This window comes from Heterocephalus glaber, unplaced genomic scaffold (assembly GCF_053883595.1).
Source record: "Heterocephalus glaber isolate CG9 unplaced genomic scaffold, H.glaber_assembly_v1.0 deba00001504, whole genome shotgun sequence".
NCBI lineage: Eukaryota > Metazoa > Chordata > Mammalia > Rodentia > Bathyergidae > Heterocephalus > Heterocephalus glaber.
In genome coordinates this window covers 68692765-68707778 of record NW_028258324.1, presented here as the reverse complement: position 1 = coordinate 68707778, position 15014 = coordinate 68692765, and the positions used below count along the sequence as shown (strand labels likewise).

The 15014-nt window shown below is 48.1% G+C and overlaps 1 protein-coding gene across 7 annotated transcripts in view; it reads right to left on the bottom strand.

Moving 5' to 3' along the window:
- Dgkg (diacylglycerol kinase gamma) overlaps nt 1-15014 on the bottom strand; it is a 187498-nt gene that overhangs the window by 99440 nt on the left and 73044 nt on the right. For 5 of the 7 annotated variants that reach the window (XR_204739.4, XM_013072229.3, XM_021255947.2 and 2 more), the window contains exons 8-13: nt 12873-12947; nt 12079-12201; nt 8504-8621; nt 7122-7210; nt 3888-4004; nt 2806-2898 (exon numbers count right to left, since the gene is read on the bottom strand). Coding sequence is in view for 5 of the 7 variants with exons in the window: in XM_013072229.3 (XP_012927683.1) it covers nt 2806-2898; nt 3888-4004; nt 7122-7210; nt 8504-8621; nt 12079-12201; nt 12873-12947 (615 nt within the window). In the remaining 2 variants the exon portion in view is untranslated. The remainder of the gene's footprint in view (nt 1-2805; nt 2899-3887; nt 4005-7121; nt 7211-8503; nt 8622-12078; nt 12202-12872; nt 12948-15014) is intronic. The other 2 variants (XR_015441042.1, XM_013072230.3) reach the window with 1 other exon arrangement.

The window sequence follows — 15014 nt, the reverse complement described above, 5'->3', positions numbered from 1 at the left end:
ATTTTTTTGGTGCCAGGGATCAAACTTGGGTCCTTGCACTTGCGAAGGAGGCGGTGGAACCACTGAGCTAAATCCCCAGCCCAAGACAAGCATCTTTTGAAGAAACAAAACAAACAAAACAACCCCCCCCCACACACACCACGCACGCAAAACCCAAACCAAACCAAAGCAAAAGTCTAATGCATGGGAAAGGATTGGGTAAAATCAAATGGCTAATAACAACAAAGAGATTGAAAGGCTAGAATGGGAGGAGATTTTCAAAGTGAGACTTTGGATCTCACAAAGACAGTGCACTGCTATGCATTTCTGTAGGACTTTCCAGGCTGTGACTTTAACTCCAGACGTGGGCAAGGGACATTGCCGGATGGTACTGAAATTGGCAGAAATCTATTTCGTTGATTGGGAAACTTGAACCATGAGAACAAGGCCTCACACTTGGCTCCTCTCCTCGAATAATCTCATGATATGACATTGACTGTTCTTTTTTTTTTTTCTATTAAATTCTTTTATTGGTACATTGAAGGTATACAACACAATTACATTTCTCACTGGGAATTGTACCTTTACATGATGCATCTTGGTTCTTATTTTTCCCCATTCCTAGCCCTCCCTTCACCCCCTCCACCCTTCCCTATTTACAAAGACTTTATTTCCATTTTTTCCATTTCTCATCATTTTTTCCTTTCCCTTCTTTCCTTTCCCCTGCCCCTCCCACTACCCCTACCCCTTTGGATCTTTTCTTCCTATTTTACATTATCGATTATTCATTCTAATCATCGGTACATTTTAGGTATACAATATAATGACATTCATCATTGGAAATTTGCACCTTTACATAGTCTCTCTTGGTTCTTGTTTTTCACCCTTGCCCAGCCCTCCCTTCAACCCCTCCAGTCTTCCCTATTTACAAAGATTTTGTTCCTATTTTTCCATTTTCTCATATTAATCCCATTCCCTTCTATCCTTTCCCCTACCCCTCCCACTTCCTTCCCCTTTGCCCCTTTTCTTCCTATTTCACATTACCTATTATACATTTAGTCCTTATTTACACTTTCAGTTTCTCACACCAGAGAAACTATTCGGTATTTATACATGAGTGTCCTATTTATTTCACTTAAGAGGATCGCCTCAATGTGCATCCACTTAGCTATAAATGTCTCTAATTTCTCATTTTTTATGGCTGAGTAGTACTCCATTTTATAAAAAAACCACCTTTTCTTTATCCAGTCTCCAGCTGATGGGCATTTGGGCTGTTTCCAAGGTTTAGCTATTACAAACTGTGCTGCTATGAACATGGGCGCACATATATCACTGTGGTATGATTCTTTTAATTCTTTGGGGAAGATCCCCAGCAGTGGAATAGCGGGGTCAAATGGGACTTCCAGTCCTAGTTCTCTGAGGTATCTCCATACTGATTTCCACAGTGGTTACACCAGTCTACACTCCCACCAGCAGTGGAGCAGGGTTCCTCTTTCCCCACAGCCCCGCCAGCATTGGTTATTGGTTGATTTGACATGGATTGTTCTTAACTGTGTTCATCCAATGTGTATCACTTGAGGCTTATATAGCATCTGATAAAATGCTCAAATCTAAAACGTACCTCTTGATGCATTTTTGCATATGTACATGTCCTTGTCATGACTGACTCTTCAATGCACAATCTTGTGCAACTTCTGTGATCACACTGGTTTTGGGTAACCTTTTGAATTTTATACAGCTGGAGTCATAGAGCAGGCCTTTTAAAAAGCCTAGCTTCTTTGTTTAGCATTGTATCTTTGAGATTCTGTTTTTGTGTCTAAGCATAGTTTGTTTTTCCTATTGCAACATAGTTTTACATCACACAAATACCATATTCCTCTCTTTATTCTCCTATTCCTGGTCATTTAGCTTGCTTCCAGTTTTTGACTATTATGAACATTTTTTTTTTTTTTGGTACCAGGGATCGAACTCAGGTCCTTGCTCTTTCAAGGCATGCAGCGGAACCACTGAGCTAAACTCCCAGCTCCTATTATGAACATTCTTGCTCATGTCTTTTCGTGGAATAAATGCTTGTATTTCTTTGGTAGATCTACAGAAGGAGAATCATTGTGTTAGGGAGATTGTATATTTCCTCCTTGGTAGATGTTGGCAGATAGTTTTTCAAAGTGGTGGTTTTTCTTAGGTTTTTGAGGTGAATTGATTAGCTAGTCAAGGTTGGGATGAGTAGAATCAGTGGGTCTTGGTAATATATATATATTTTTTGGTACCGGGGATCGAACTCGGGTCCTCGTGCTTGTGCAGCAGGCGAGGAAACCACTGAGCTAAATCCCTGGCCCTCTTAGTAATATTTTTAAGACGGAAAGAGGAGAGAGGTGCTTGTTTGAAAGAGCAGTCAGTGGAGGAGACAGGAAACGTTTCAGGTTGGGCGTAAAAGGAGTTAAATTTGGATTCATTTCCAAATAGGGCTGAGACACTGCAGTAGGAGCCAGGCAGAGGAGCGGCATCCAGGGACCTAGGAGAGTAGTTGGCAGTGGGGACAGAGGCTCAGAGTCACTCAGAGGTGCTGCTGAGGGTCCTGGCTGGGATCAGCCTGTGGGGTGCCTGGAGCCAATGCGCTTCCTGGATGCAGCGCTTGGAACAAGCAGCTGGAACCACTGCCTCAGAGTCTTCTCTCACATCTGGCTGGTGCAGAGCCGACCTCTTTCAAACCTAAACCGTAAGAGCTGTTGGGGAAGCGCTGGGAAGGATATAAAGGTCTGAACACTGCTTCCATCGAATCTGTGAACCCAGAGAAGCCAGGGCCCTGGCAGGGTCAGGCGCACTTACCCGGGGGATGGGGCATATCGAGGTGGGCAGCAAAATATGGTCTCGGAGCTCCCCACCGTCACACAACGTGGATAATTCACATTTGCGGTGAAACTGGAGGGGAAAACGGAGGTGCCAGTGAGCAGAGGTGATCCAGGAAGCCTCATGCATTAGGGTCCAGAGGTTTGCCGGGGAGGCAAGCTGTCTAATGCCCCCCAAATCCTGATGTAGTGCTGGCTCCAGCAGGACTGCCGCATATGTGTGTGTGTGTGTGTGTGCACACACGCGCGTGTTCAAGTGTGGCCAGGGTGCCGGATCTGCTGAGGGCCAACAAAGGAGGCCAATAGCTGCCCGTGGCTACTGGAGCCAAGTGGTCACGAGCAGGTGGTGGCCCTTCGGTGTGGCACCCCATGTCAGTTTCAGAGCCCCCCCATGTCTGCTGCCCCAGAGGGAACAAACTGATGGCGGGCCGCAAGTATGCTCCACGACCCAACCTGTGCATTTTGAGAGTTCTGCAGTCTTTTCTGAGGCTGATACCTGGTCTGGGGGACAAGACAGGGCCCTAAATTTGCTTTGGCAAGCAGGCAGGGCAGCTTATCGGCTGCGGGGGGGCTCCAGTGTCCTGAGTGCTGGGGACTCTCCCCGATGCTGTGGCAGGTGGCAGCAGGGCCAGGGCTCTGGGCCAGGCAACAGGGGTGGAGCTATAACAAGTGTGACTTCAGGGCAGGTGCCTGTCCCTCCGGTTCTTAAAGAGCAGGCGTCCCAGTGCCTATCCATCTCCCACTCTATCAGCTCCCCTGGCCCCAGAGGACACCCAGACAAAGGACAATAGTGGTTCTGCCTGCCCTTCTCAGCTGCCTGGCCAGACGGACAGTGGTCTTGCCAGTGTCATCGGAAGCGTCCCTCACCCCCCTGCTCCGGGGCGGGTCCTCTCTCTGTTGCACTCTTAGATGAGGGGTCTGGATCGGGGCTCTGGGGGCCTCCCAGCCTCGCTCCCCTGGCTCTGCTCTCGCTCTCTGGCAGGATGTCCACTGCTCCCGAGTTGCAGCTCTCGCAAAAACCCACACTGGAAAGACGCAGGGCCGCCCTGGGCACCAACCCACCGTCATCCGGCACCACACGCAGTGCCGCGCGGTGACACTCTGGTAGCACTTGATACTTTTGTGGCACCGGTCACACTTGACGGAGGAGTTCCCTTCCACCCATGCGTGCTGCATCACCTGCGGGAGGGAAGCGGAGGATACCAGGGAGGGCAGCAGAACCAAGCCCTCCAGCCCAGGGCTGCAAAAGGTCTGGCAGGAGCCCCAGAGTGGGAGGGCCAGAGTGGGCGGTATCCTACTCAGGGGCTGCTCAGTGGATGCTGGGTCCTGTCTGCCTAACGGGCGGAGTGGTAGTCAAGGTGGATTCAAAGCCGCTCTGCTTTAATTCTAGCTCTTGTTCCCCTGGGCAGCAAGCCTCTGAGTAGTGCCTCTCTAGCAGTCTAGCTGCCCGGCCTTGCAGAACTCCCTGCAGAGTGGTGGGTGCTTCTGGAAATCAGCACAGTGAGCGGGCCAGGGAGGACTTGGGTTACAGACAAACTTGGTTGGGGTCTCTGATCTTGCACTTCACAGCTGAGGCCTCTGGCCAGTTCCTGGGCCCCTCTGAGTCTCGGGTCCCTCATCTGTAGAAGTCTGCATGCTAAGTGTCCTGTCCGGGGTTGCCGGGAGGCCGCAATGAGCTAGCACACTTGGACTCAGGTCTCCCTGGGGCAGCCCGCAGGCTTGGAGGCACTACTGGGTAACTCTGATCCCCCTTCTCAGCCTTCGCCGCCCATTAAAACCACCAGGGACTTTCTAGACATCCTAGTGCCCACCCCGCACTCCGGATACATTAGTCTCTGCAGGTGGCACCAGCGGTGGCCGGGGCCAGCACCACTGTCGTGTTTGAACACACTCTGGGTGATTATGATGTGCTGCCGAGGCTCAGAAGCACTTTTTTTTTTTTTTTTTTGGGGGGTACTGGGGATTGAACTCAGGACCTTGCGCTTTAGAGGCAGGCGCTGGAACCACCGAGCTAAATCCCCACCCCTAAGAAGCACTCTTGAAGGAGGTTAGACAAAAAGTCCAAAGAACTCAGCAAGGGTGCTACGGGTGCCTTTCCTACTTGCTTCCTGGAGACCTGGTTTTATCAACTCCCTGGCCAGGAAACGCCACCAATTCCGGCTGGGAACTCAGGAAGCAGGTGTGTCCCTCCCTATGAGGGTAGCTACAGAGACACCAACTGCCCCACGACCCCACTGACTGGGAGCCATTGCTCTCAGCTCCCTCCCCCTGGAACTCAGAAGAACTTTTCAAAAATTTCTACCAGGGCCGCCTGCCTCGCAAGGGTGAGGTCCGGAGTTCGATCCCTGGTAGAAAAAAAAAAAATTCTACCAAGGTACCTGAATGGCAGCAGGAAGTGTCTGTGGATCCATGCGGGGAGGTAGGGGCACAGCCAGAGGTTCCTGGCTTCAAGCACAACTTAAAAAACATGAAATAATTTGCATAATACCCATGTTTGAGGAAAGACAAAGAAATTTTTTTTTTTTTTTTGGTACTGGGGATCGAACTCTGGTTCTTGCGCTTAGGCAGCAGACAGCAAAACCACTGAGCTAAATCCCTGGCCCAAGAAATGTTTTAAATGACTTAGCAATTAAGTTGTGGGACGCCTCCCACCTGGGAAAGCTTTTGGTAAAAATGATTGCTCCAAAAGATGTGTCCTATTTTGCTTTCTGCCACACACTGCTGAGGGCACCAAGAACTTATTATGTTAATCCACTTGACATCTGGGTGGACATGGTGAATTTGGTCTCAGATGATGATTATCCCGTACCCCCCACCCCGTCCCACTCTGTGCTGGGGATAGAACTCAGGACCTTTTGCTTGAAAGGCAGGCGCGGCGCTGCTGAGCTAAATCCCCGGCCCTGATTATTCCCTTTATGAAGAGGGAAAATCCTGAGGCTTTAGGAAGGATAAGGACTGGCCCCGGGTTCCCGCCCAGTGCAGGCGCAGAACCCGAACCCGGGAGGCACAGCGAGTGCACTGTGTGTGCTGGAGGAAGCAGGGCCAGGGAAGGGGTGTGGGGGGGCGGTGTAGGTGGAGCTAGCAGGCCATGCGGGGTTCACGGGGCGTGCATGTGAGTCCCCAGGGGTCCCTCTTTCTCGGGAGGCTTCTGTAGGGCAGCCCGGCTGGTACCACTCTCACCTGCTAAGCATCTCAGCTTCCTCAATGGACTCTTCCCTGTGCCACAGAAACGCAGAGTGCTCGTCCCCTCATTTTAAGGACAGCTATTCCGAGACCCTGCGAATGGCACCACCCAGTGGCCAAGATAGAACCTGGGAGTCATTCTCTACCTCTTCCCCTCTTTCATCCTCAGCATCCGCATCACCAGTGCTGCTGGTGTCTCCGGATTACTTCTCAAGCGCTGCCGTCACCTTCTCTGCCTGAGCTCTGGGCACCCAATGGCCTGCTCAGGAGGTGCTCAGCAGGAAGCCAGTTAGGATGACACTAGCCAGGGAGGACAGACTCACTCCAGGCCGGCCCTCAGGGTGACACCGCTTGCTGCTTGAAATACTGGTGGAATTTCTCTCCCTCTATTTCTGTCCTACTCCATGCTCAGATCAATTTGCCTAATTTGCAAATGGAATCGTCTCTCCTGTTCAGAAGCTCTTCAGTGATTCCCATGTGTGCACGGGAAACTGCTTTCTAGTTTCTCCACTTGCCTCATGAGATGTCTCCAGGCTGGATCTTACTGCGTCCTGAGCTTATTTCCTGGCACCTTCCTTTAGGTACCCTCTGTCCCAGCCACACCAAAGTAAGGACGGACCCCAGATGAGATATATCCACGCCTTTACACATGGGGCACCTTCTACCGCAGTCCCTGTCTTCCTTGATGCCACATGAAATCCTTCTGATGTGAGTTCAAGGCACAACTCAAATGTCACTTTCTTTGTGAAACTTGCTCTGTTTTCTCCTTGGTCCCTCAACTCTTGGTTCTGCACAGCCCTACCATGACAGCAGGCATCTCACTACTTTGTATTCTGCTTACAAACCTGTGTTTCCCTGAAGACTGTGGAGCACCTGGGCAGCTGGGGGCCACCTCCTATCATCTGTGTACCCCTGGTGCAGTGCCTGGCACATAGTGGGCGCTGGGATGCTGAATGGATGGATGGATGAATAAGATGGTTTAAGGGTGGTCCTCCAGGCACAGAAGGGACTGGAGAAAGCGCCCAAAGCCCCTTCCTTCCCAGAAGGCCATGGTGATGGACATGTTGTCCCGGATGCAGCATGCAGTAGAACGAGGCAATAGGTGTCACCAACCTCACCACTCCTTTTGGCTTTTGAGCATGTTTTGACACACACAGGGATGTTTTTGGATACACAGCGTTCATGGACAGTGTATTTACAGTCTGAAAGGAAAAACAATAAGGAAGGTGCTTGTGAGTGACACCAGCCAGCCTCCTACCCTAGCCAAGGCTGGTACTTCCTGCTGGATGGCCGGGGAAGAGCAGGGGACATACGGAGGCTGGCCTCACCTATGGGAAATTCAACTGCTTCCCATTTTCTCTTGAACAGAGTCCCCGACTAGCCCCATTCTGCTTCTGCACCTCCACCTTGTCATGTGGTTCCTCTGTGGGCAGGAAATTGTCCCCAGATGGGAGAGTGTGAGATGTCCTCTGGCTGGTTAGGCCAGTGTCGCAGCATTGCTTGGTGGGAATGGTGGTGGTAGTGGGGGAGAAAAGCCAGGGGTCTCCAGCTAGGCATGGCCCGATCTTTGGCTCTGCCATTTGTAACAATCCACGTGGTCTTGGATAAATGGCTTGACCTTGCTGAAATTCAGGGTACCTGTAAAATGGGAATGATTGGACGTCTCTTTCTCTTTTCAAGGGTTTTGCAGCTTTACATGGGATAATTTATGTGAAGCACCGCTTGCCTGGGCCAGGGTAGATGTTCCACGGATTATCACTGCTGTTGTTACTATTATTGGGCGAACGGCACGTGTGAGAGGAAATTTGGGGACCTGGGGGGCTCTGCACAGCTCTCCAGACTCTGGGCTTCTGTACCATGCGGTGCTTGCCAGGCTCCTGTGCACCCCACATTCTGGCCCCCAGAAGCCTTCTTGCCGCAGCCCTTTCCCCTCTTCTGGCTCCCATGTCCCCTTCCTTCCTGTATCGCTCTTTCTCATTCCCTCCATCTCCTTCTCTTATTTACCTTTTCAGTCTCCCTTTCTCTTTTCTCTCCCATCCCTCACTTGTGATTTTTTTCCCTCCTCCCCGCCTTAACTTTACTAAGATTATAAAATGAAACAACGTGTGATTTTAATTGCATTTACAGAACATAGAATACAGTATGCTGCTTAACTGATTAAAAAGAAGGGGCCTCTGAACACACTGGAAATAGCCATTGACTAGAAAACCTAGCTGGAATTGGTATGAGATGATTTTTAATTATGCATACACTTTCATCATTTTTTTCTAGAAGATCACTGGGGCCTGACGCCAACAAAAGTACTTGTCTTTTCCACTTGACTCAGTAGAGTCAACATAGGACAAGAGGCCTTGCTTTATTTCCTGATGCTGGAACATTTAGGTTGGTCCCCCAGCTGAGATGCAGAATACCTGGCTTCTCCTGGAAGGGCTCAGCCAGCCACACGCAGGGCAACCCGATACCTAGAGGCAAGGGCTAGAAGGAAGTTTACTCACACGTGCAGCGCAGGCCTTGCTTCCGGACCCCCATCAGCATGAGGTGGCAGAAGTTGCAGTAGGTTGGCTTCTTAAAATGCTTCAGCGTCCAGGCGTGCCTCCCGTCCCCCGTGCAGCCCTGCAGGGTCACAGGAGGTGAGACCCTGAGAAGGTCGTGCCCAGCTAGAAGAAGCCACGGCCACCTGATGCGCTTTCTGCTTTCTTTCTAAATAAGACGCTCATCTCATATTTGGAAAGCAAGTTACTTCTTTAGAAAAATACAAACAAAAATAAAGTTCTTTGTGTTTTCTAAAATTCATAAATACTACAAAGGCTATCTGAATGGGAGTATGAGAAGGATTAAAAACCTTCTCCCACATGGCTGGCAGAAGAGTAAACTGGAACAACAGTTTTGTCTATCATCGGTCTATCTGTCTGTCTATATCTCCTTATATCTATCATTTGTTTATCTAAAGATTCTTTAAATGTTTACAACCTTTGACTTTCAAGTTGACTTTTTTGCTCTTTCCTAAAGAAATAAGTTTTAAGAGACAGATGAACTTTTTTTCTCTCTGTCAGATATTTAACTCAGCATTATTTAAAACAATGAAAAACTAGAAATGGCCTAAAGGTCTCCAAATGACTAAAAGGTTAATTGTGATACATGCATATGACTTAATATTAGGTAGCAATAAATAAAGAAGTTTCTAAAGTTATCTAATGGTATGGTAAAATACTCAAGATACAGTGCTAAGTGAAAAAATCAGAATGCAAATTTATATATTATTACATTATTTATATATTATTTGTTTGTTTGTTTTTGGTACCGGGGATTGAACTTGGGTCCTTGCGCTTGCATGGGAAGCACCGGAACCACTGACCTAAATCCCCAGGCCTTATTTATACATTATGAACTCAGTTTTAAATAATGCCTTTGAAGGCAAGAGATTTCACTATCTGTCAAGAGAGATTTGCTATAGCTGGTGGCAGTATGCATGCTTGTTTTCAGATTGAACCCAGGGCCTCGGGCATGCCAGGCAGACACTCTCCACTGAGCTGCATTCCCAGCTCTACGCATTCATTTTATTCTTTAATTTTGTATTTTCTTCTATAGTTGCCAGATTTTCTACAGTAAGCATGCACTAGTGTTATAATCAGGAAAAATAACGTAGTCCTTGTACCAACCCTCTGCACATAGATAAAATAGTGAACAGAGACAAAGGGAGAATTAAATCAATGCCTTCTGATTGGCTCAGAAGTGAAATCACCCTCAGCCACCAGATGAACCATACCTCACACAATCACACCACTTCCCTGGGAAACCAAGTCTCCCACCTTCTGGGGGCTGGAGGTCCAGCCCGGCTTGATGCTGTGGCTTTAGGACATTTTTCTAGGCAAATGCCACCTCTGCACCTTCCTCAGACTCCAGCACAGGGGTAGCACTCAGGCTTGTGGGAAGGGCAGTGACAACTATGGTAGAAAGGTGATGAGGACCCACGGTCTTCAGTGAGTCTGGCGAACGGGACTCAAGCCCTGTCCTTACCTCGGGGCACCTTTGGTGTGGCTCTGGTGACCACAGCTGGGCTGCTTCTGGACTCAGACTTCTGCTGTAGTCCCTGGAGGAGCCCACATTCTTTCCAAGTGCTCCTCTCCTCTTTGAGGGCTGCTGAAGCTCTTTACTTCACCCCCAAGCCCTATTTCTTCCAAGACCAGAGCTTAATAGAATTACAGACCCTTTTATCTAAGGGTCTCCACTTTACTAAATGGATTCACAAATGGAGAATGAGTCACCAAAAGACTGGTTGATTCATTCATCGGGCAAACATCTACCTCCAGGGATTCTTTTGGGGCTAAGAATTAAATGAAAGAAAATAAGTGCATCCCCTTATTCACTTCCAGACCCATGGTGAATGAAAACTTGTATTAAATTCCTATTTCATACCAGATGCTGGGGAACACAAAACAACTAGAGTGTATATTTGCAAGTAAGGAGGAAGATTTATTCCTAGTCTACAGGTGGACTCAGAGAAGTTACACAACTAGTCAGAGCCCACATGGAGAGTGACAGATCAGTGGTCACACTCGGGGCTGTGTATGGCCAAAGCCCCTCCTCTCAGTGCAGGGGTTTCCTTTATGAACAGAATGGCTTCTTCATGTAGCTCAAAGGACTATCATTTTAACGGAGGATACCTCCATTAGCTAAGTCAGTTAGCTAACTTCTCCTTTCTTACTCTTTTCATAGCGACAAGAAGCAAATGAACTGGGAAGAGATAAAGAACCATTTCTGCTTGAGTTATAGCACCATCATGTGGCTCTCTCATTTCTGCACAGTGGAGGCTGCAGCGTGGGAGGGATCTGCCTTGGGCACACCAGGTTTTATGCTGCTGCCACAATTTCGCCAGAAAGATTGCTTTGCATAGAGCCCATTTAGAGATTCACCGATTTCTCAGCGGTCACCTGTGGGTTTTGAAAAAGTCAAACAAGCAATAGCATATGGATGGAGGCTTTCTCTAAAACCCCAAATATTATATGCTAAAAATTTATTCATACCTATTTAAAAATAGATGTATAAAATATTTGAGTAATAAAAGCTAAATTTACATTTATTTTGTTTTCCACTTTTCTGATGTAAATTATAGTTTTCTACAGGGCTGATCTGGCATTTGGGAGAGACATGGGCACTTAGATCTGAGTGGAATCTTGAGTGAGTGTTGGCCGCAGAAGTCTATCTTCTGGACCCAGCTCCTGTGGGTTCTTGCAGTAAATGAGGGGAACAATGTTATTGGATGTGGTGAATGGCCTCTGGCATCGATCTGGTGTGTGCCCTTGGGTAAGTCCTTTACCTCCTCAGTCCTCTGTTTGTAGGATACAGGGGACAGACCCAGGGGACAGACCCAGAGAACCACAAGGGACATTTCCAATTAAGACTTTCCAGGAAAGTTTAAGGAATAAGAAGGGAGTTGTGCTGATCTCTGATTTCCACTTAGCACTTGGGAAGAGCTGAAGATGCTATGAGATGCCTGTAGGATTCTTAGATTGTGAGTTTTGGGAATGAGGGCCCAGCTTTAGTCCTGAATTGCAGAACTGATGGATGGAGATGTGGACCGCAAGAGTCAGCTAGAGGTTAACCCAACTCTTACTTCCTGTTTTGTTTCTCTCTCAAAGAGGTATTGTCACATAGCCACTGTGACTCTCCTGGTAAAGGCTTAATGTCACCATTTGTGCTCCTACTAGTTGTAATCTTCCTATCTCATGTATAGAAATTAGTTCATTTGGTAAGTAAGCAGAAAATCCAGGAATTGGCTTGATCAGTTGCAGGCATGTATAACCTCTGATTTCACTTTAAGCCTTTATACATATCCCCCACTCTCATCTAACTGGGAGATTTTCCCAGATTTGCCTTCATTTGGGTTTCTTCCTGCTACGAGTTCTGTCTTCTGCCATCTTCTACCAGGCCAGCCATAGCCGACCATGAGCAGCAGGTCAAACATCCACCTAGGTTTTTCTGTCTGATCTTTATTCTCAAGAATGGGTTATCCTAACCTCATAAGTTCTTCTGAAACAGGTCAAACACTCTCCAAGGCTTCTTGACTTACGGTCTCGTCCATCCCCAGGAGGACCAGCAGCGGAATGGTGGTCATTCCTCCATGGACCCATTCCTGCAGAGACACAAAGCCGTCCCGGTCGTAGTCCATCCCTTGTAACATCTCCTTCAATATCTGTGGAATCGAAGAGCAAGTGTCGGTTTTCATCCTTGACTTTTCTACCTCCCTTCTGGCCTCTGCTTGATCTTTGGTCCTACATTACTCATTTATTGCTTTCCTCCTTTGCCCTCTTATTTAGGGCAAGCAGAGCAATGAGGGACCTAACTGGAAGAGAGGAGCCTGTGGCTCTCAGTCCAACTCAGCTCTGGCCTGGCTGTGTAGCTGTGGGTGCATCACCCCAGCTCCCTGAGTCCTGGATTGCCCATCTGGAGAAATGAAGATGACTTTGTTGTTTGCAACACTGTAATAAGTATTAGAGAAAATGCATATAAAGTATCTAATATAATACCTGATATATTGGAGTCCCAACATGCAATTATTGTTGTCATTCATATCATCTGGTGATTAAAATAGCTCTAAAATTGTTTCTGACTCTGAATACTTTGACCCATGAATTTCTGTTATGAAATTTTATCTCTGTTTGAAAGGTTAATGGAAATTATGATTTCTGTGCTTTTCACCAGCACCGCCTATATTTTTCCTATCAGATTGTGGGGGGTCGGGGGGGACCGCAGAGAAGCTGCGGGGAAGAAGGTGAGTCTGGGAGTCCCTGCACAGTGCACAGCAGCAGCCACTCGCATCTCCGATGCTCGCTCCAAAGCCACCCCACGCTTATGGAAACTCACAGGCCTTAGCTCCGTGGGATCCCACTCCAGGTACTGGGCAATATGCAGCATTTGGTTGACAATGCAATCCATCTCCTGAAAATGGTGAGAAGGGAAATATCAAGGAGAGACAGCCAAAGATGTGTTATCAAGAGCAAAACCCAGAATCAAATCCAGTGGGAAGATGCGGGGGGAGCGCGGGCAGAGGCTGGTGCAACACAGTGGCATTTCACAAGCAGCTCATTGCTTGCTTCTGCCTTGGCCAGGAAGCCCAGTGGACAGTTGATGGTCACAGGAAGCACAGAGCATGGGTGAGCCAACGGACTCAGCAAGCTCACTAAACGGTGACCTCTTCTGGTCTCACCTGGCCCAGCTTCCTTTACTGTAATTCTGTCCTTGAACTTGGAAAGCATAGAATGTCCTCTTCTTTTCTCCTCTGTCATCATAGCTCCCACAGATAGTTACAAACTAAAGTGGTCTTTCTTCCCTTTTCTTACGATTCCTCACCCCAATAAGTTTAGCAACTCAAGCTCCACGTGCTTCTCAGAGGTCAGTTTCACTGGATTACTGTGTCGGCCCTAGCTCAGGCACCAACCACACTTTTGCTTCCTTTTGGAAGCTCCTCTTCCCTCTGCACCATGACCCAGCCCTGAGCCCAGGACTCTATGAATAGGACATAGGAAATGCATAAGGGGTGCGTTCGCCCATGAGTGAGCCTTGCGTTACCAAGGCCAGGTTCTACTACATTCCCACAGATTTGTTGGGTGTTAATGAGTGAGTGCACAGAAAGCTGAACATATTAGACTGAGGAATATTTGGCATCAAAGTTAGCATCTTGCATGTGGGGACTACCTAAAATTTCTCTGGATGGGCAGGCGGGTGAACCGAAGCAAGTTTGAAAGGTATTACCTTCAACAGGAAGAAAGCTGGGTCAAAGCAAGCAAGCTAAAACCCAAGAGGGAGTTACAAAATTGAATTGTGCTTAAATTAAAATAATAATCCATACCAAAACTATAGCATGTGATAGGAAGATAGCAAGATGAGGAAGTGGGAAGTGGGCAGAAAAGTGAAGTCAGGGTTTGGCTGAAGTTTCAATGAAAGGAGATTGTGGATTCACGTGGGCCCAAGATTCAGTGAGAAGGGGATTCAGGCACCAAGTATTAGACTCAGACATGGGTTGTGTAAATGGAAGCAGAGAGGACAGGCTGTAAACAGAACTATGTCCATCTCGGTGAGGCCACACTTGGATAGAGTCAGGGAGGGTTGGGTGAGCTTGACCGGAGGCGATATTTGGAAGTGCCTCAGTGTAGGAAAAGGGAAATTGTAACTTGGAGACAATTTTAGGGACATACTATAGTACCTTCAAATACACAAAGGCCTGTGGCATTCCACTTGTTTGATCAGCTACCAGGGGCAGAAGAAGCTGAGGGATGGAGAAAACAAAGGACTTCGGGGTCAGCCTATTTTGACCTCCCTGCTAGGTTGGAGGAAGAGAGAGGAGCAGCAGGTTTGTTGTTGAAAACTGCCCTGGCAGACAGAGGGATGTCCTGTGTGCAGGAAGGAAGCCCTAGCCATCATCCCTGGCAGTGGAATGGCTGTCTTAAGCTAGTAGGTGGCTGCTCCATCACTGGGTGTTCAACAAGGAGCTAGAGCCCATCAGCCAGGCATGCCAGGTCAGAAGCTGCACCTGGCATTCTCTTAAGACTTGTTGCAGTCCAGCAGCGTTACTTTTGAAATATATGAGCACTGTAACCACTTCTCGCCACATTCCATGCTTTTGCCCTGAGCAAGGTCACTATCATACTCTGCCTGGATTATGTCAGCAGCTCCTAACTGGTGTCTCTGCCTGCATCCTTACACTCTATACTCAACGCAGCAGTCAGAGCGATCCTATTAAAGTCAATCCTGTCACTCTTCTGCTCAGACTCTTGCATGGTTCTCCATTTCTCTAGAGAAGGATAAACCTTTTCAGTCACCATAGGACTTAATATGCTTGCCAGTATCCCCAGCCACCCCATTTCCCCCCCTTAACATCTCCAATCGCATCTCCTTCTACTTCCTCACTCTGACCTCATCTGTTCTCCAGTTCTGCTCCAGTCACATTGCCCCTCCCCACTAATCCTCCGATGCCCCAGGCACCCCTCAGGACCTTTGCACTCAGTG